Here is a 22,102-nt window from a genome sequence, read left to right on the forward strand (position 1 = left end):
CTAGTATGCAATTTATTTGCAATTATCCCTAAATCTCTTTGCATAGCTAAGAATGTCCTTTATATTGGTACAACCAATACAATTTAATGTGTGATGAATAATCAAAGTACCCGATCAAGAGCCATGAGGTATCCCATCGCCATTCCTCCTGTCTGATGTCACAGTCACCTCTTTTTAGCTATAGTGATCTGTGCTATTTACCTTTTGCGTTCCAATTGGGGATTTATTTCTTTTGAGCTTCAAGTGTCTGTCAAGGTGTCTCTTCGCTTCATAATCTCTTTGTAAAACCTACATGTGTCGGGTCCAGTTCTGGCCATGACGTTTTGACTTGTAGAAGTTAGATTTGTTTGAAAATGTTGGCTTCCTGTTACAAACACTGTGGACCAGATCCTTAGCAGGTATAATCAGTGTAGCTCCAGTGGAGTCAGTGCTGTGCTGATTTACATCCAGCTGATGATTTGGCCCTCTCGTTGTATGTGAGCACACACACAAGGACCTGAGTTTCATCACCAACATCATGTTCTTAACCAAGTGTCTTGCACACACTTGGTAACACGGTGCTCTGCTGAATTGTAACAAGAAAAATTGAAAGAATTAAAGGAGTGAGAAGTGTGTTGAGGTAACCACTCTAATCTGCCTACCTTCTGCTTAGTCCTGCCTCTGTTTACATGTGTTTTGAGCCCTTTGTAATCTTTCAAAGCTTTGCTCATCATAGCAATAACTGATTTTGTGTGTGCAGTCAAGAAGTAGCAATCTACCACATCAAGTCTGACTGAATCTCACTGTCCTACATGGCATTTAGCGTTTCAGTTCTATGCTTGCTGTAACGCTGCATGTGTCCGTACTTCAAATTTATTAATAGCTCTGATGACCAGGCATCTGCCCTTCTGGATTTGCTCATCTGCAGGTGATGCATTAATACTCGTATTTCCTAAGACAGATCTCCATTGAACATAGGTTTCAGAGTAGCAGCCGTATTAGTCTGTATTCACAAAAAGAAAAGGAGGACTTGTGGCACCTTAGAGACTAATCAATTTATTTGAGCATCGATGCATCCGATGAAGTGAGCTGTAGCTCACGAAAGCTTATGCTCAAATAAATTGGTTAGTCTCTAAGGTGCCACAAGTACTCCTTTTCTTTTTTCCACTGAACATGGTTTGTTTCGTCAGATGCAGAGCAGTAGCATCTGTTGATATGCCAGTGAGTAATTTTCAAGATACTCAAATTAATATAAGCAGAACTATTACTGTTAGTACAAACTGGTGAGAGTGTGCAAATGTCTAGAAAACATGACCTATGAGGAAAGTTTGAAAAAATTGGGTTTGTTTAGTCTGGAGGAAAGAAGACTGAGGGAGAAATTATAACAGTTTTCAGGTACATAAAAGATGGTTACAAGGAGAAGGGTAACCTCTGGTTAACCTCTTGAGGGTAGGACAAGGAAGCAATGGGCTTAAATTGCAGCAAGGGAGGTTTTGGTTGGACATTAGGAAAACCTTCTGTCAGGGTAGTTAAGCACTGGAACAAAATGCCTAGAGAGGTTGTTGACTCTCCACCTGTCATAACCATATAGCTAAGGGTAGCCTAGAATTCCTCCTTACCTGTAAGGGGTTAAGAAGCTCAAATAACCTGGTTGGCACCTGACCAAAAGGACCAATGGGGAAAGAAGATGCTTTCAAATCTGGGGTGGGGGAGGCTTTGTTTTTGTGTGTTGTCTTGGGAAGCAGAGAAGCATGAAGTCAGAAAACTCCTCCTCCTATAAACCATCCTAAAAGTCTATCATATTACAAAAATTGTAAGTAAAAGCCAGGCAAGGCGTGTTAGATTATCTTTTGTTTTGCTTGTGAATTTTTCCTTTGCTGGAGGGAGGTTTATTCCTGTTATTTGTAACTTTGAAACTAAGCCTAGAGGAAGTTCTGCTGTGTTTTTGAATCTTTTGTTACCCTGTAAAGTTAATTTCCATCCTGATTTTACAAAGATGATCTTTATCTTTTAAAAAAAATAATAAAATCCTTCTTTTAAGAACCTGACTGATTTCTCTATTGTCCTAAGACCCAGGGGTTCGTGTCTGTGATCACTTTGTAACCAGTTGGTTAGGATATTATGCTCACGCCTCCCCAGGAAAGGGGGTGTAAGGGCTTAGGGGGATATTTTGGGGGAATAGGAACGCCAAATGGTCCTTTCCCTGATTCTTTGTTAAATCACTTGGTGGTGGCAGCGTACCGTCCAAGGGCAAAGAATTTTGTGCCTTGGGGAAGTTTTAACCTAAGCTGGTAGAAATAAGCTTAGGGGGTCTTTTATGCAGGTCCCCACATCTGTACCCTAGAGTTCAGAGTGGGGAGGGAACCCTGACACCACCCTTGCAGGTTTTTAAGAACAGGTTAGACAAAAACCTGTCAGAAATGATCTAGTTATTACTTAGTCCTGCCTGGAGTGCAGGAGACCGGCCCAGATGACCTATTGAGGTCCCTTCCAGTCCTCTATTTCTATGATTCTACGACTGAGGCTAAGAGCTTGTTTTCTTAAACTACTTATCAGGGTTTTAATTTTCCCAGCAAAGCATACAATGCTATGATGTAATGTTCCAGGTAGTCCTCCTCTTCAGGCATTCCCTGCTAGTATATATTGGGGATTCTTCATCCACCTCACAGTTGTGCTGCTTTGCCATCCCTTGCAATATATTGCAACTAAAAAGATATTGCCATAATTTCTATTTTAAAACACATAATTCAGGTTACCAATTTTAGCCAACATATGAGATGTCCCACATGGTAAGAAAAGAGGGCTGAGCATTGGGGGATTTTCAAATTGGGTGCCCAGCTCTTATTGGGAAGCCACCATATGGCGTATACCTGAAATCCACACACTATTTATTTAATGACTCTGGAGCACTGCCACAGATGTGTGCTTTGGACACATTTATTTTTAAAGTGTTTGGCCCTATTTCAGAATTCCCTGCTTCGTAATTGCCCACTTTGATTTAAAAACCATAGACTTGCTCCAGCCTTACAGACTTTGTATCTAATCTTCATCTAGGGCTGGACACTTCTGTCCCTCCACATAAAATGGCCTATTTATCTATTGTGCATGAGCTTTCTCCTCTGCAGCTCCTTCCATGTAGAACAAATTTTCTCTGATGCACCAACTCTTATAAAATCTTTTGAAAGTGTACCTTTTATCCCTTGCCTATATTACTTAATTTCTTCCCCCACTATTCAGCTTTCTAAGGGGTTTTGGTGCACAACGTATATAGTTTTATAAAATGTGGTACAGTGTTTTATCAGCTGTGGCATATAGTCTTGTTTAGACATAGCTGTGACCCTCCTCCCAGATGATGTCATGGTATCCTCTTGCACTGAGGATCCCCACCAGGGGAAGGGACCCCAGCTACTAGGAAGAGACCGGTAACAGTAACTGGGATTTGAGTGTTAAAAATGTAGATGACCAGGAGAATCACATGATGAATTGCCTGCCGGGAGTGAAGGTTGTGGACCTCTCGAGACACCGGGATAGATTTATGTGCAGTGCTGGGGAGGAGCTGGTTGTGGTACGTGTAGGTACCAATGACATGGGGAAAGGTAAGAAAGAGGGTCCTGGAGGCCAAATATGGCCCTGCTAGGTAAGAGATTAAAGTCCAGGACCTCCATTCTCTGAAATGCTTCCAGTTCCACATGCAGGGCCAATTAGACAGATAAACACCTGCAAGGTCTCAATGTGTGGATGAGATGATGGTGTTGGGAGGAGGAATTTAGGTTTATTAGGAACTGGGGAACCTTTTAGGTAAAGAGGAGCGTATTCAGCAGTGTTCTCAAGCTTTTGTACTGGTGATCCCTTTCACATAGCACGCCTCTGAGTGCGACCCCCCCCCCCTTATCATTTAAAAACACATTTTTATATATTTAACACCATTTTAAATGCTGGAGGAAAAGCAGAGTTTGGTGTGGAGGCTGATCGCTCACGACCCCCCATGTAATAACCTCACGACCCCCTGAGGGGTCCTGACCCCCAGTTTGAGAACCCCTGCTATACAGGAAGGATGGGTTTCATGTAAACTAAAACAGAAATAGATTGCTGTCATGTTGGGACATGTAATCAGAAGTGAGAAATATATTTCTCTGGAATTTTTTAAACGCTCTCTTTCCAGACGTTCGTATGTGACCTCCCTTTTTATTTTGTAGCTTATATTAAGCACCACAGGTATATAAAATAACATCTATTTATATCTTGTTAGATACTATGGTCAGTGTGTTTACTCTTACGGTTTTTGTCTTCTATTTGTCCATGTAAATTTGTACCCTTCCTGTCCTTTCTACCTCTCTGTGTTTGGACCCAATGAAATCCCAAATTAAAACTTTGAATAAAAATATATTGGAATTTGTCGTTGAGGCTTTTAGTTTTACTCACTTAAATTTTTCTGAATGGTAACAAATTAAATTGAAATAATTTATCAGACTTTACTAAAATGAATTCAATGAAATCGTGCCATTCTGCTGTCTATAGGTATATTATAACCAGAATGTGTTTTTTTTCTTTTTAAGAGCTACAACACACTTGGAGATTGAACCTTTCACGCTTCTTGGCGTCTGTGCTGGGCTTATTCCATATCCTCACCATAACCAGTCCCCAAGAAACACTTACCAGTGTGCTATGGGGAAGCAAGCAATGGGTAAGGTTTTTCTGCTTCAAGATTGGAATGTTGTCATGTTAAACATCAGACAGCGTAAAATACTACAAATATTCTTGTCTACTAGATCATTTAAAAATGTTTCAGAGGAAATTAACATTTCTTATGAGCAATGGCGTAGATGCCAGGAGAAATTGACTTTTGGTTTTTTGTTTGTTTTTTTATTTAAGAAATAGCTTAGCAAAATGGAGTCCAATGTTCTGGGGTTTTCATACTTTAAAAGAAAATTTGAAGAAACCATAGCACTATTATTCCTATTTTTGTAACAGTCATTACTTTCAAGTTTTCAGTATAGCTGGAAGATTGGCAGGGAGTGTTTTTTCTTTCTTTTTATACTTCAGTGTGCTGTGGGTTTCCAAACAAAAAAGAGAAAAAAAGTGTTTGCACAAAGAGAGTGAAAGCATGGAGAAGTGATTTTCTCTGAATAGTTAAGAGTACTGCCGTTTTTTAATATATATTCATTAACACTCAATACCATGGCACTAAGAATTTCTCTCCCTTACCAGAAAAGACAGTACTTCCTCAGTGACCTCTCACTTCACAGTATTTTATATTTTGGCTTTATTTTGGGAGAGGAAGCACTAGTGGGCAGTTATGGTGTCATCTCAATGAAACAAGAAAAGAAGTTAATTTTCTAAGCATGAGTTTTTAACTAATTTTAATTTAATAGTTGGTATGGTTTTCTTTAACGGTCATCTTATGAATTTGTCATGTTAGGTAGTTAAGATCACAGTTCTAGTTTTGCCATTTGATAAGCAGCCAAACCATATTAACATTTTCTTGTTAACTTGTGTGCCTAACTAATGTACTGTTTTGTCAAGCCACAGCAAGTCCCAATGAAAACAGCAGCACATCAGTTCAGTCTGCCCTGTTCAGACTTCAGCTATACGTGTCAGTTTTATGTCTTGTGTTTGTGACAAGTTGAGATTACAGTAAAAGAACCCCATGTGTCATGAAAAAATTATCTCTTATATTAGGTTTACAAAATCATTTGTTTTGTAATGTGACTCCGAAATTGAAACCGTACACCTTTTGTGAAAATCTTCTAGCAGAATTAATGGAAGAATAGCTGCCTTGTACCTAATGGTCAACTTTAATATGTCAAAATACTAGTAAATTAAATTAGAAAGAGATGTGTTACCACCTTAAAAAAGAAAAGGTAGAGGTAATATTTTTCCTTTACAAGTCCGTTCCCCCTCCCCCCCAACAGTCTCTATTTTATGACTATTAGTCTCAGAACGTTTGGTTAGTTACCACACACAGTTAAGCAGGATCAGTGTGTACAGAAAGCCAATTCAGTATCTGTGGAGTTCTTTTGTAGTTTTCTGTGTGAAGGTTTTTTTTCTCGTTTTGTTTTGAGTGTCATTTGCAATTCATTGTCTGTGTTTTCTGAGGTTGGTGTATTCAGCTGCTTTGACCCTAGGTCTTGCACATTTAGCTCCTTGGATACAATCCTCTGACGTTACTGCTGACGCTAGGAACACAAAAGCCATTGAATATCTTTAGCAATAAAAAAAAGCCTTTGTTTCGGTTTGTTATTACAAAACACCTGACTCCAAAGAATAAGCAGTGAGATAAAAGTACATTTTAAAAGTTGGCACATGACCTGGCTGTATGTTACTTTGTACACTGAAATATCAGCAAACACCCTGAGTCTTTATGAAAAGTTTGTGTACACTTGTTTTTTTTTAAAGTGGAGGTGATATCTAGCTGTAGAAAATATTGTTACATATGCTTGTAGATTAGCTGTATAAAATTAAACCTACAGGATATTCATGTAATTTATTTCATTTGTTTGCATATATTTTTGTATTTACACAAATGCTGACTACTACTTCAAACTTCTGTTGCTTGTTTTGTGCTTTAAAAAGTTCTCTCTCTCCCCTACTGGCTTTGCATAGCCAAATGGAAGGACCCATGCCCATGTCCACTCACTCCCTGTGGTGTCAAGTACTGGGAGTATTGAGAGACCATGTTACCTTCCTAGAGGGAGGGTGGGACTTAGATTGCTCAACACGGACCACTCTGCTGATTTGAGGAAGCTGTACTGACAGGCTTTGAAGGAAGTCCTCAGTCTCCTCAATCAGAAACACAGTAATGTCATGGGTGAGAAGGGATGTGAAGCAGGGATAAATTGACAGGATCCCCTCAATTTACGAATGAAATTAATAATGCAATATAACCGGCAATGTATAGATTATTAAAATCTCAGACAACATTTCTACAGGATAATGCTTATTAAATGTACTGTACAGAAAAATATGTTTTATGGCCGGAATGAGTGTTCTTGTTAATGTGCTGGTGCATTCAATAGTAGGTAAGACGGACGTCGATCAAGTGGTGGGGACGCACTTTGTCCAGAGAACATAGAGTATGATGCATGTAGCATAATGCAGGGATGGGGGTGTTACCTGTACTTAGCTTGCAAGTGCAGTTGTGGTTGCAAGGTCTTCTGATTGCATGTGCACACTGCAGTACAGAAATAATTTCAAATTTAAGATAATGGTGTGCTATGTAAGATTATAATTCAATACCCTGCATTATTAATGTTCCATATGTGGCTAGGATAATGCTATAAAGGATCAGAGACTCTGAAAATAGAGATGAATAAGACCTATTATTATTTATTTATTGTGCAGTAGCACCTAGGAGTCCCAGTCATGAACTAGGACCCTGTTGTGCTAGGTGCTGTACAAACACAGAACTTAGGAAATGTAACACTTTTTTCTACTACTAATTCAACTGCGTTTTTATATAATATATAAAATTAGTGTGTCTCTCTCTCTCTCTCTGTGTCTCTGGATATAGAAAGCAAGATCTGCATATTAATAATTCTGCTATTACTCACATTGAAGATATGTAATGTTTTGTCAGAATATAGAGGGTTGTAATGGAAACAATTTTACAGCCCTGGTTATTGCCGTCTGCCCTATGAATGCTATAATAAAAAAACGTGGATAAAGATTACTTCAAATTAGATGTCTGGAGATAAGTCTTCTAGTACTAAGAACCGTTGCTATCTATATATTGTCAGTTGCTCCTGGAGAACTGTAGAGGTCCCTGATGACTGGTATATTACAGGGCAAATTTAGTACCAATTCTCACAAATGGGCTGAGGAAGGAGATTGCAACTATGGGAATAGAGCTGTTTTTGTTGTTGTTTTGTTTTTAGGTAACATCTGTGATGTATTTCTCAATGTATTGAGAAGTAAAGTGTCTCAAAATTTTGTACAGACAGTTTATTGGCGGGGGACAAAGTGGGAAGAATATAAATATAAACAAAAGCAAAACCAGTGTGGGCTATTACTGGTCTGTACAACCTATTCTTGGGTTCTGCCACCAGTCATCCAGGGACAGCATTTGTGCTGCATACCGTGTGTTCTCTTCTACCAGCTCTTCGCTCTGTGGATGGAGGTACAGAAGTGCCTAAATTGAGCTAGGCTTTCATGCTCTGTTCCAATATACCCATAATCTCAAACAGATTGTGGTTCAAATAGTAAATATCCTAGCCAGGGAGCACCTATCATGTAAAATTCCCAATGACCTCAGTCATCTGCCCCGCCCCGAGGATTCAGTGCAGCCTTTACATAAAGGTGTTCTATCCATTCTATCAGCTCCATGCCCCTGCAGAAAGGAAGGAGTGGAATGTTTGCTGTCAAGTGAACGGAAATACAGAAGTACCAGCAATCCCTTTTTTGGTACCCACACAAATGCTCCCTTTGGTTCATATTTAAACATAGTTTTATTTTTTGTACAGTTGTTGAAGTTCATTGTGCTTTAGTTTGCTTGGCTTTTTGAGGGAAGTAAACAAAACCTCTGTTCCTTTAGAAAGTAGACATAAATGTTAGTGGCTCCCTTCTTTCCAACACCTGCATGAAGGCCTTGTGGCAACACAGCAGACCTCAGGGAGGAAAAAGAGCTCCTATCTCTGTGAGTTTGGGATGGGGTTTAAATAAACAGAGGATGCGAGTGGTTTGGCAGCCAGGGGAGAGAAGGCATTCTGTGACTGTGAGCCAGGGGTGTGATTCCTAGCTTGCATACACATGATTGCACTAGGTCAGTGAGAGAGAGCACAAGAATAAATAGTACTGTAGCCACGGTAGCACAGACAGTTGCAGTGAGTACGTATCCATAGGGTTCGGGTAGGTTTGTATGCAACACAGGTAAGCTATGCTGTCACTCCCTGTGCTATTGCAGCTACAGTAATATATATAATAATATTTGCACTAGTTCAATGACAGCTACCTTTTGTATAGGATGCACCCTTTAAGGGTGGTTACTGCTGATATATTGCATACTTACATTTCACTTTTATGCTTGAGTGAGTCTTCCTCTAATCAATTACATTCCTACTTGCGCATCTCACCCCTAGTGCTTTTTTCCTGTTTCTTTGTTTTTATTGTGTGTACTATTGCATCCATGGCTGGGAAAGCTAACAGTATGTATTGGTGCTCAAAAATTCTGCCATTTCATTGGTCATTCATGCCCATTCAAATGTGATGTAAACAAAAAAATAATCTAGTTAGAACTACCTTGTGGTGTGATGAAATACCAACTTTAAAGATAAAGGATATCCATTCAGAAAGAAAGCCATAATATTCATGCCCAGTAAATTTCCACTAGAATTTCCGAAGTTTTGTAAAGGTGTCACTCGCAACTTTAGAAAACAAGGCATTTTCTCTCTGAACATTAATAAGGTTAATTATGTGGTTGGGCTGTGGTTGAACACCATAAACCTTGGCCTCTTTCTTGCTTTCCCTGGGTGGCCACTGGAACGTAGCAGATATAGCCCATAACATAACAAGAGAGCATAAAACCCTTCAGAAGTAGACTTGAGGAACGATCTGTATGTGTTTCACAGCCATGATAAAAGTGTATTTCTCATTCAGGAGCAACTTCCACTGAAGAATCGGGAACTGCATTTAGGATCACCTGAAAATTTAGTTCGTTTGAGTAGTAAGCTCCACAGATTCAGCCCACCCAAGAAAAAAGGGATTATTCAGATAGTGGTAGAAATTAATATGGGGGTTTTGAGTTTTTCACTGGGGGAAATGATCCCCACGCTCTGCAGTAGGAGAAACTTCAGTTTTTCAAAGCGTAGGAAAGTAGGATGAAGTTGTCCCAGTTGGCTGAAAAGTTGTCTCCGTGGGTAGGCACTTCAGTGGGTGGACTGTTCCATGGTGGTAACTGACAGGCCTGATTCTGTACCCAAGATGCAAGTGAGGCTGAAGTATCCAGTTCTTCCCCTCCCCTCCCATTGCAAACTGAGGGAGGGAGGAACAGCCTCTGCCAAACTTCCCCCAACAGATGGTGAATCACTCTTCTCCCGAAGAAGAAAGTAAATTGGTCACCAGTAAGATGCCAGTGAAGCCATTTATCACCTGTGCCAAAGCCCCACATGCACTCTGGGACGCTCTTCAGTACTGACACCCTAGAGCTTCATAGCCACTTTGCAGACTCCAGGAAAGTGCAAGAAATGAGGAGAGTTTGTGGGACCCAGCAGAGAAGGCTGCCATCTTCTGCTATAGTATTTGTCTCCCTCCCTCCGCCTTGGGAAGGGGACTATGTTGGAAGTGTTTTGTGACCGCCAATATAGCATCGAGGGGAGGGCAAATCTCAGGAGTTGACTATGACAGTTGCTGTTTTAGATACTTTGTTTTATGGGTGCTTTTTTTAGTATTTTCTCAAATACAAATGCCTGGAAAGTGCAAGTATTTGTATATAAAGCATGTTTTTGTCATAACCTTAATAGCAGAACTGTGTTTTGGTGTGGTGTTTAGCAGCCCAAAATCTTCGTGTTGCATTTCTTTTAACTGTAGCAACCAGTCCTCTTGGAATAACTGCAGGCAATGCAAACATTTTGAAAATGGGGCATAACTGCTAAATGTTTTTAAACATACTTTGTATTTAGTTCTTTAAAATCATAATTTATTAATGACCTAGAGACATAGCACAGGGCCTCACACAGCAAACAGTAGTAACATATGAGTGCTTTCACTATTGTTCTGCTACACAACAGTTTATGTTCCCCTGCTGGGTATTAATTATTTTTTCTTCACAGATTTCAGAAGACACTTTGGCAGTTTGGTGGGAAATGGCCAGAATCTCAGTATCAAGCTGGGAGGTCTATACAAAGTGTTGAATTCTGAACCGTAAATTTAAAAGTAATTTCATGTAAAAAGACAAATAGATGGAGGGTGAACTTCTACTGTAGTCCTACCAGCAGTGACTCCTCTGATAACTTCAGAAAGTAAATCTGTCTTGGCTGCTGATAACTGCATGCCTTATTCATGCTTTCCGACATTCTAACACAGACTGTTGAACTAATTATTACCCAGAAAAGGAAGTAAATATGATGTGGAGGACACAGAGACTGATCCAAAACCCCTTCAAAGTCAATGGGAGTCTTTCCATTTATTTTGATGGGCTTTAAGTCAAGCCCACAGCCTCTTTCAACAACTGCAATTATTAAGTATCAACAGAAAACAGTGAAAATGAACTTGGCTTTTGTTGACTTATTCGGGGCTAGAAGTTTACCAACCTGCTCTAGTTCAGAGTGACACAGGCACTTACCTTGGGGTTTGGTTTTGGGGCTTTGTTTTTGTTTTTAATTTATCAGGATTTTCTTGAGGATCTTTACGTTAGAATCTTAAAGCCATTTTAAATCTTTTTTGAAAAAAATTTGAAGTTATTTCAGCACAATCTCTAATATGAATTGTAAGGTTTTTGGTTTTTTTCCTGTTTCTTCTGAAGACCTAACATTACCAGATATGTTATCTACATTTGTGAAATGTCGCATTGGTTATTTTACATGTTGGTAATTTACGTCTAAAATATTTCAAGTAGTAAAATAGAAGTTTTCATGGTATTGCTTTTGTTTTTAAATACAGGTACCATTGGATACAATCAACGAAACAGAATTGATACTCTTATGTATCTGTTAGCATATCCACAAAAGCCAATGGTTAAAACAAAAACCATTGAACTGATAGAGTTTGAGAAACTGCCAGCTGGACAGAATGCCACAGTTGCTGTGATGAGCTACAGTGGTTATGATATTGAAGATGCTCTTGTGTTAAACAAGGCCTCCTTGGACAGAGGTAAGAAGCAACTGGGCCTATTCTTTGTCACCTGTGTAAAGCAAGCACAGTAACCTATGGTTTTATTGCATTGCATGCTTATAGAATTAATATTGCCTAAATTATGAAGATTAAAACTTTTAAAATTAGGAAATCAACTTCGTAAAATGCTTTTTTTCTATAACCATGGAGGGGGTGTCTGTGCGTACATATATATGTGCTTGAACGTGGTGTGTCTGTGGTGAAATTACACAAGTTGCGTGTTAACTATGAGTATAGATATGATGAAAACAAATGACTGACTTTTGACCTTGAATAACAAAGGATAAGCTATCCTTTTTCAAAAATATTTGTTTTGCATAAAGTTTAATGTGTTAGATAATCTGTTGGTGTGGGACTTGCTTTTTAGATGGTGACCTGGGCCTTTGTTTGAGCCTAATAGAGAGAGAAAAAAAGTCTCATTATTTTCCCCTGTATTGAAAGCGATAGATGAAATTAGACTTTTGAATGTATTCAGCAGAAGAAAGAGACCGTATGTAGTTTGTGTCATTATGAACTTAATGCTAGAGGAAAATAATGCCAGCAAACAAAATAGAGGAAAAACAAATATCTACTTCCTCTTTAAAATCTACATAATTCAGTCTATTTTAAGTGGAAAAACATAGTTACCTTTCAATTAGTGCGTAAGTAAAATTTGTACTGCTGCCTGCTTTTAAACTTCATTCGTTCTGCACATATTCTTCAGCACTGTTTAGAATCAAGAATAATTCTCACTTTGATTGAGTTAGTTTCAGTATCGGGTGGCCAAAACCAGACTCTTCCATTAGTTCATTCTGTCTCCCTTTTACCCCTTCCTTAACACGCCTCCTGCTTGTTGCCAGGCAGCAATAATAGTATTCTTAGACATGTATCTTTGGCATTAATGTCTGCCGCACTTAATTTATGCCTTTCTTTCTGAAACAACAACAGGCATGATTTAAAACTGAATGTTTTCCTTTCTGGTAGACTGGTAACGTTTACAGGGAAATCTAAAGACCATGTGATGCTTGTCAGAAGTTACTTGACATAATCTAATGATCTAGACGTACTGTAAATGGCTACAGCTATCCTTCAGATAAAATATAAGTTTACTGGAAGGTATTGCTCCTAGCTGACTCTATTTCTGAATATGAGAATGACAGGCAAGATTTGTAAGCCAGCTATTGCTCCTGGGAAAAGTTTTCTAAAGAGCACACAGTTCTTCATCTAAAAAACATTTTTGTGGAGACATGTATAATTCAAACTTCTTTTTTAAGTAAAAACAAACAAACAAAAAGGAACATGGGGAGTACATGAAACAACACTAAATAGGCACTTTCCTGTTGAGCAAACAGTTACCACTGAAATTTTTCAGTAAAATCTTTAGCTATCAGAGAACCATGAAAAGGAAAAGATGTGCCAAACTTCTTCTAACTTCTCCTTTTAAATCTGCACAGCTTTAAAATTGGGCCATCATCGTCAAATGCCTTTGATATATCTGAAAATATAGCGTGTGATCTGATTTTAAATTTTCAGCTTCTTCTGGCCAAAGATTTTTGTACAATGCTGTAGATACTGAAAGTGCTCTAAAAATAATTCTTTTTTGGGTTTTAGCTATTATGCATTTGTTTTCCTGTATTTTAGCTAAATTAACCATTTTTAATTTTCTCTTGATAACTGCTTGATTATAAAATAACTTCTGTACATTATTAATTTGAAAGAGGTTCTGTGTTCTATTTTAGGATTTGGAAGGTGTCTTGTGTATAAGAATGCCAAGTGTACACTGAAGCGCTACACAAATCAGACATTCGACAAAGTGATGGGTCCAATGTTGGATGCAGCTACACGTAAACCAATTTGGCGTCATGAAATTTTAGATGCTGATGGTATTTGCTCTCCAGGTATGTAAAACATTTCTATCAATAATGATATTTGAATTGTCTTTGGTAGGAGAAATTAGCATTCAGTTCTCATGAGTTGCTTTAAAATGTTTGCACCTTTTATTGTTTTATATTTTTTAGAGCACTGCATCTTTTTAGTGGACATTGGAAAGCAGAAACAGTTACAGTTAAGAAAATAATCTGGTACCTGTGACTCTATTTTTTTTTTTTTTTTAATATGCAGGATGAAAATGAAGCTCTAAATTTAAATAAAAATGTCTGTCTATATTTTAACACTTCAGCAAATGATGAAACTATATTGTTAAAACAATCATCTCTCACTACTTGTTTTCTTCCTCTTAACTTTCCTAGTCTTCACATCTGTAATATTATTGAACTTTTCCTATTCAAGTCTCTCTTCTGTCATCAGATCTACATCTTTAAAATGCATCCCTTTATAATTTTTGTGTGTATCATCTCTACAGCTACCAACATTTGCAAGCAATTAATAAGGATACTTGGGAAGAGAAAAGAGACACTTTTTAACTCCCTAAAAGTATGTTTTGGCAGGACATAGTGGGAAAAGTTTAAATATACCATTATAATTAATATGGAGATACGTATACCTATATAAGAATGGTCCTGCCAATATGTTACTTAGGAAGTGGTCTAAAAGTTAGTCTGTCGGGATCCAGTGGTAGAACAATTGTAAAAGCCTCTACATTTAATTTCAGCGCTGAAGCCCTGAAGAAAATTTTTTCTGATAAAGTACCAGTTATGCTCTTTAAGGGCATTGGAATATTTTTAAGCTCTCAAAATGTTCCTGCTTTCCCCAGTAACTTAAAAGTATTGGGATAGAGAGGATTGTAGCTGGCTCCAAATGTAAAGCCTTGTCTATAATGGCTAGCCAAACCCAGTTTAAACTAATTTAGCCTGATCAACAAACATAAATTGAGCTTCTGTGCATATGAGGGCTAAAACATTGATGCCTGCCAATGGGCATGCTGCAAACTTGGTTGTTCTTTTTAAATGAAGTGAGTGAAAGAGTGGGAGGAACAGGAGGAACAAGGTAAAGGCAGAGGGGGAGGGGAGAAGGTAACCGTGGTATCTTATGTAATTTTCTTTAGAGAATTATGCAAGTGTCCAAAGTATGGCGGTCAGCTACCAAAACATATCAGTTTTACTCCTGCTAATATAAAAAAGAAATACAGGTGTAGAGGAGTTGCAGTATTTTAATGGCAGAATTCCCCCTAGATCATCTGAGATATTTTCTTGTGTCTCTAGTACCCTGACAAGTTAAGTGGATATCAACCTTAAAATCAACTTGAGGGTTTGTTTTTTTTATTAGTTTGTTTGTTTTGGTAGATCCTAGTTTGATTCCTCTTTTATGATATGTCTCTTAAGCCAATGCATTACAAATATAACAGACCTCATTTCCCATGCACCTTGGTCAATTCATCCTTTCCCAGAGTCCTTGTCATTTTAATTGTTATAAAATCTATTTCTGACTGTATGTAGAGGGCCAAAAATACTTGCATGATGCTTGTGGATTTTTTGTTTTTTGTATTTATTTATATATTTATTTATTTTCTGTTAGGTGAAAAAGTAGAAAACAAACAAGTGCTTGTGAACAAGTCCATGCCAACTGTGACCCAGACTCCTCTGGAAGGAAGTAATGTTCCTCAACAGCCACAGTATAAAGATGTACCAGTAACGTATGTCACACTATAATCTCATAGTTTAAAATCTACAAGTGAGGAAAGGAAGGACAGGTAGCAGATGCTCAGTACTGGAAAAGTAAAAGGCATAAATTTTCCTTAGAAGTTAGATTCAGTACCATGGGCCAGACTTTTCATAGATTTTTAGGTACCTAAAGGTGCACATAGGCACCCAGTGGGATTTTTCAAAAGCACCTAAACACTTAACCCCTATTGATTTTTGTCCCCCTGAAGATTGGAATTAGGGTGGCAGCTAGAAACTCCCTGCAGACAGAAGGTGGGTAGGTCATCAGGGCCTCTCCCAGATGACACCGTAAGAGGAGGAGTTGGGCCCCCAAGGGTTCAGTGTTTGGGGGTGGGCAGAGTCACAGGTTGTGGATATGGGGGTGACAGAGGAATATGAGGATACTGGCGTGGGAGGTTAGAGGTGCATGCAGGGGCAGGGCACACATGGGTAGCTGCAGAGTGAGCAGGAAGCAGCTGCTCTCCAGCCACTTCTGAGAGCAAAGGAGTGAGTGCTTCACTAGTGTTCAGTCCTCTGTTCACCCAGGTTGGCGGTGTGGGACGGTGCTCTGCCTGCTATACAGACTGATTGTGAGCTGTCAGGCAGCCTGTGTAGCAGCTTTAATTAGTCGTCCTCCCCCAGGAGGTGAGTGACTGGGGAAGGACAGCCAGTTTCCCCATAGAAGGGTCTGAAAACCTGTAGTCTACAGTCAAATAGGCACAGCTGGAATGTCTGTATACCATAAGAGAAGAGCCTCATACCCAAGATGGCTGAGACGTCCTGTTGACCTTTTAGGTTAGCTTATATGATTCAGATGGTATTTGGTATTTCACCAAAGTAATTTTCCTTTTCTCTCTGCTCTACCATGTCAAACTACTTTTCTCATAGCTTTCTGCGTTCTCCTTACACATAAACTTTAAGTTGCACCATCAAAGCAATCGATAGTTCATGTCCTGGTAAAATCTTTGATTCATCTTCTTCTACACTCCCTGCCATTCTCTCTATATCCTTGATTCTTTCTTCCCCACTACCCCTTATGTCTGGAGCAGCTTCCCTGTTACTATATGCAAAGGACCCTCACTCTTGTTTCTTTATTTAAAAAAAAAAAGTCAAACTCAAAACCAGTTTGTTCCTTGATTCATTTCAATGATAATGCCCTACCTCTCATATTTTACAAATATATCTACTCCTGGGGGAATACTGCGCATGCGCAGAATTCGTGTCCTCTGCAGATTTCTTTGCTTCCCTGCAGAAAAATAACTTTCTGACAGGGAAGCAAAGGGAAGCTGCAAGAGCAGTCATGCACCATTCCCTAGCAGCCCAGGTACATCGTTTCAGGCACCCAGAGCAGCCAGTGGAGAGGTAAATCACTGTGGGGCTGGGGAAACACCAGCCAGGGCTCCTACCCTGAGCTGGAATCAGCTGCTAGTCCCGGCTGGGCTGGAGGAAGGAGAGGATGGGACTTCCTCTTCCTCTGCAAGGAGTAGCAGGGGCTGTGTCAAACCCACCCCCAGAAACCTCCCCCAGCTGCAGGAAGCTGAGCATCCTCCCCTGCTTCCTGCCCTCATCGCTCCTCGGTTGTTGGGGGAGGGGTCACTGTATGGGGAGCTGCTCCCCCATCCACCCAACTCTCGTATATCCGGACCTCCCATACCCAGACACCCCCTCCAAACCTCAACCTGTACACCCAGTACCCCCCCAGCCCTCCATACCCAAACCCCACCCCACTGAACCTCAACCCCTGCCTCTGGACCCCCACCCCTGCACCCAGACCACCCCCCACTGAGCTTCCTGCACTCAAACCCCCACCCTGACGAGACCCACCTCCCTGTACTACCCTGAGCCCCCACATCCGGACCCCCATGCCACTGTCCCCTAACTAGCTGTACGCAGGCACCCAGACCCCCACCCCACCAAGTCCCACTCCCCCAGCACCCAGACTCCCCTGCTGAGACCCCCACATCCAGACCCTTCCACTGAGCCCCAACCACCTTCACCTGGAAGCCCCTGCAGAATCCCATTGCCCCTACACCTGGAACTTCCCCCCACAAGGGCCTCCGTGCATCCAGATCTCCCCACACTGAGACCCCCCACTGAGCTGCCTGCACCCGGATTGTCCTATACAGAACCCTCTCAGCCCACGCCTGAATCCTCCCAACACTGAGCCCCTCCACACTTGGCTCCTGCCTGGTTGAGCATGCCTGCCCCACGCCTGGTGCAGAGGGTCAGGGCCCTAGCATGTTTCTGGGGCAGGCCCAGGCCTCACCGCTGAGTCCATGTCCCAGGGGCAGTGGGATTGCAGAGTGATCTCCCACCTTCATGCAGCCAGTGGCCTGTGCTCCCCACTGCCATGCTGGAGCCTCTGCATTTATTTAATGATAAATAAAACTTGCAGAATTTCGCAGTACTTTAAAATATTGTGCACAGAATTTTAATTTTTGTGACACAGAATTTTTAATTTTTTTGGCGCAGAATGCTCTCAGGAGTATATATCATGAAGTATTTCTGACCACATACTGGTATCCACTGCGACTGGCACCTATTATTTGCTACAGCTGTCCTTATGCATAGTGTGGGAATAATGGAAATATTCTATTGTTCTTCATTATTTATTTAACAAACACAATTTGAAATAGTTGACATTTGAGTGAGAGATATTGGTGACATAATTTTTGTTCTCTGCTCTGTTTATTCCCTGACTTCTTTATTATAAATGTAAACCTGTAATTTGGTTTGGGCAGTTGTTGATTCTTATGGAAAGTCCAGCAATATATAAAGAGACTTTATCAGGAAGAGGCCATCAGACTATGTTTGCTGTTTTGTATTGACCTTAATCCCACCACCTTGCTCTTTTGCTATGCCTTTTTAATCCCTCTGTTCTCCAGGAATACATCCATCTCTTGAACTCTGTATTACAATTCTGCTTCAGTGGCCTTCCATATACATACCACCCACAAAATTTACATTTACAGTCAGAAACCTGCTGATCTATAAATTTCTCTTCATAACTTCCACTTGGTTCTATGTGTATATAAATTTAAATAGCGTTTTTGTCTCTCTATTAGATACAAAGGTGCAACTGATTCATATATTGAAAAAGTAATGATCTCTTCAAATGCAGAGGATGCTTTTTTGATCAAAATGTTGTTGAGACAAACTAGACGTCCAGAAATTGGAGATAAATTTAGCAGTCGTCATGGACAAAAAGGTAAGTGTCTTTTTTATTAAAATGTATATTGGTAATTAGATGTAATGGACGCTTTTATATTTCTCCTCAAATGATATGAGTGTGCAATAAATTGTGGGTTGAATTTTTATGGACTGAGACTGACTTAGGTCAGGTCTACGCTACAAACTTACATACTTACTCAGTTATACCGACCTAATCCTCGGTGCAGACAGCACTGTCTCCCATCAACATAGCGACCACCTCTCGTGGAGGTGAATTAACTTGGGGAGATGATTTCCCATCAGCACAGTAGCGTCTTCACTGCAGCGCTACAGCAGTGCAATTGCTGCAGTGTTTTAAGTGTTGGCCTGCCCTTAATCAAAAAAGAGCTTGCTTTCAGCCTACAGCACGTTTCCTGTTTCCTGCTCTCATGAGGTCAGTTTGTGAGGCCTGTTGTACAGGTGTTACTACTAGAAAAACATATATTATCACATAGTCTGTTGAATTTGCCTAATTTAGTAACTGTGTGGGAGGAAAGGAGGGAGGAAGGAAGTAGATGGAAGTAAGCATACCAACGTTATGAGCCTGAAGGACATTGGAGTCACCATTCGTGACCAAGAAAAAGAGGATGGGGAGTTCTCTTTTAAGGACCTGTGGTTTTAGTCATGTTTTAAGTTTGTCATGGGTTATCCAGAAAGATATTGGAGAGGAAATCAAAAATTAAATTCTGAAAGGACAGATGGGGTCAGAGATGGAGAGGTATATCTAAGGCCACATCTACATTACTTGCCGATCCGGCGGGTAGTGATCAATCTATCGGGGATCAATTTATCGCGTCTAGTATACTGCCATCGACTCTGGAATTCCTCCATGGCGAGAGGCGAAAGCAGAGTCGACGGGGGAGCGGCGGCTGTCGATCCCGTGCCATGAGGACGCGAAGTAAGTGATTCTAAGTCGATCTAAGATACGTTGACTTCAGCTACACTATTTTTGTAGCTGAAGTTGCGTATCTTAGATCGATTCCCTCCCCCGCAGTGTAGACCAGGCCTGAGAATCATCAGCATGGATGTAGGTGACCAGATGAGGTCACTCCAAGCCAGGATGTAGAGGGAGAAGTTGACCAAGAATAGAGTTCTGAGGTGCACCAACAGAGACCAGAAAGGGGGAGGAGAAGTACCCCCACAGGATGTACTAAGGACCTAATCCTGAAAGGGACTGAGCACCTCTGGAGAGCACTGGGTGTCCTCAACTCCTTTTAAAATTAATGTTTTGTTAAGGATAGTCAACACCTTCAGGGGGGATGCTCAGCCACATGCAGGACTGGACATTTAAAGGAGTAGTCAGGGATAGGATGAGAACCAGGGGCTTGATCCTGTGTGCATTGAAAGCAATGGCAAAAGTTCCCTTATTGGCGCTGAATCAGGCCTCAGGAGAGTACAGTTTCTGAAGCTCGGGGAGCAGAGTTTCAAGGAAGAGGGAATGATCAACTGTAAACTACTTTTAAAATCTATTTCAACCCATTTGACCCCCCAATGAGATAATGTGTGCTTGGAATAAATGTTTACACTGAGATATAATCTATTCTGCTGCAAAAATAGAATTGTATTGATTATTCAAATAGCCATGGGTATTACTGTAGTTAGGGTTGCAAATACTACTGTATTGTGAGTCCTGACATCCTGTAACTTTGTTTAATTTTTTTAATCTTATTTTGGCTGAGAACATTCCTACTCAATTTCATGCCAGAGGAGGGGCTGTGTGTGTTTTATAAAGTTTGAAGCAAATTGACCAGACCAGTTTGCTTCAAATTTTAAAGATATTTTACCTTAAAATCACACTCTGATCACTGATCATGTAGACCCCCTTTCACTTTTTATGTGAATTTAGCTGCTACTATTTCAAGAACCACCAGAACTAAAATTCAGTGCTGCTTGACATCTGAGAAATTGAAACCCCAGCATTCAAATGATGTAAAACGTTAATCTCTCCACTCCAGCAGCACTTGAGTCCATGTCTGCTAAAATCACATCTAGAGCAAAATGGAGTGGGGAGGAATATAGTGATCGCTACAGCTAGGTGAATAATGGAGGAAACTGTTGAATCTGACACATTCAAATACATTTGTCCAAGTTTCAGTGAATGTTACGTGACCAGTTCTAATTATTGCATGAACTAAGGATCAGTGTCTCACAATCTGAGCCCTATCTTTGCCTGTACTCTGGACTCCTCTTAGTCAGGCTTCAGGCCACGATATGGTAGAGAGAGAGCACTTTTTGCTCCAATGGATGACTTCCTGCTGTCCTTAGACAAGGGAAGTATGTTAATACTCCTCCTGCCCGACCCCTCTGCAGCATTTGATATTATTGATTATTATCAAATCACCCTCTGCCACCTTCAAGAGGCTTCAGGTGAATCAAAACTCACTATAATGGCTCATACCTTTGTCCTCAGACTGAACCCAAAGGGCTGTTAGGGACAAGAGTTTCTCCTTAGCTCTAATGCCCTCGTGTATGCAGTCCCATCAGTATGAGTCCTCTCGCTCTCTCCCATTATTCTACATCTGTATAAAGGCCTTGGGAGAGCTAGTGAGATGGGCTGAATGCCAGCAATATGAGCACAACATCCAGTTGTATCACTTTCTCGGTGTCTACCTGAATCAACAAGTGGATGAAGAGTAGCTGGCTAAAGCTAAACCCAGACAAGAGTGAGGTGATGTTAGTAGAAAGGAAAACACTTCAAAGAACTTGTCTCCTGTATAAATTTCACACTACTGATGACTTCTTTCCTCAGAGCCCCTACAGTCAGTGATACTGGATTACCTAACCAGTCATGGCAGCAAAAAAATGCACATTTCTATCTATGGCCAAATGGAACACTTCTCCCCATCCTACCAGACATGGATCTGGCCACAGTCATCCACGCACTTATGACCTCCAGGTTTGACTACTGGAAATGCAGCAGCCTGTCTGCTTAGCAGTGCAGGCTGCCATGATCACATCACCCTAGTCCTTCCACTCTCTGCACTAGCTCTCCATTGAATACAGTCCAATACAAGCTCTCTTCCTATTCAAAGCCCTTTGTGGGATTAGGCATAGCTACCTGAGAGATCACCTCTTCCTCCGTGTCTCTGACCCCTCTCGACAGGTGCATTCCATCAGAACCCTCACACTTAGGCTTATAAAGCACAGGAGATGGAGTTTTCACAGAAGCTGGATGTAAGCTTTGACACTCCCTCTCACAAGAGATGAATGACCATGGGACTCATTAAGTACAGGAGTAAAGGCAGAACTCCAGTCCTTTTGAGTTGTCTTTCCCTCAATAATATGTCTACACCATATCCTCAGATACCTACCCACTGACCTGCACAGACACAAAATTAATTCATCTTTTTCTCTGATAGGCTGGGAAGGAAGCAAGAGAGGGATTTAAAAATAGAGATACTGTAGCAGTAAATGGGAGTTTCTAGACTCTATGGTGGTAGGGGTTACATCAGTACATAAATAAACCAGTGCAGAATTCCTTCAACACCAACTAACTTTTCTCAGTTTTAATC

General features: G+C 40.4%; 1 protein-coding gene across 3 annotated transcripts in view; it reads left to right on the forward strand.

The window, feature by feature from the left end:
• POLR3B (RNA polymerase III subunit B) overlaps positions 1-22,102 on the forward strand; it is a 122,418-nt gene that overhangs the window by 67,511 nt on the left and 32,805 nt on the right. For all 3 annotated transcript variants that reach the window (XM_073324285.1, XM_073324294.1, XM_073324277.1), the window contains exons 19-23: positions 4,536-4,663; positions 11,572-11,781; positions 13,521-13,679; positions 15,256-15,373; positions 18,446-18,588. In XM_073324285.1, the coding sequence (XP_073180386.1) occupies positions 4,536-4,663; positions 11,572-11,781; positions 13,521-13,679; positions 15,256-15,373; positions 18,446-18,588 (758 nt within the window). The remainder of the gene's footprint in view (positions 1-4,535; positions 4,664-11,571; positions 11,782-13,520; positions 13,680-15,255; positions 15,374-18,445; positions 18,589-22,102) is intronic.

This window comes from Lepidochelys kempii, chromosome 1 (assembly GCF_965140265.1).
Source record: "Lepidochelys kempii isolate rLepKem1 chromosome 1, rLepKem1.hap2, whole genome shotgun sequence".
Lineage (NCBI taxonomy): Eukaryota > Metazoa > Chordata > Testudines > Cheloniidae > Lepidochelys > Lepidochelys kempii.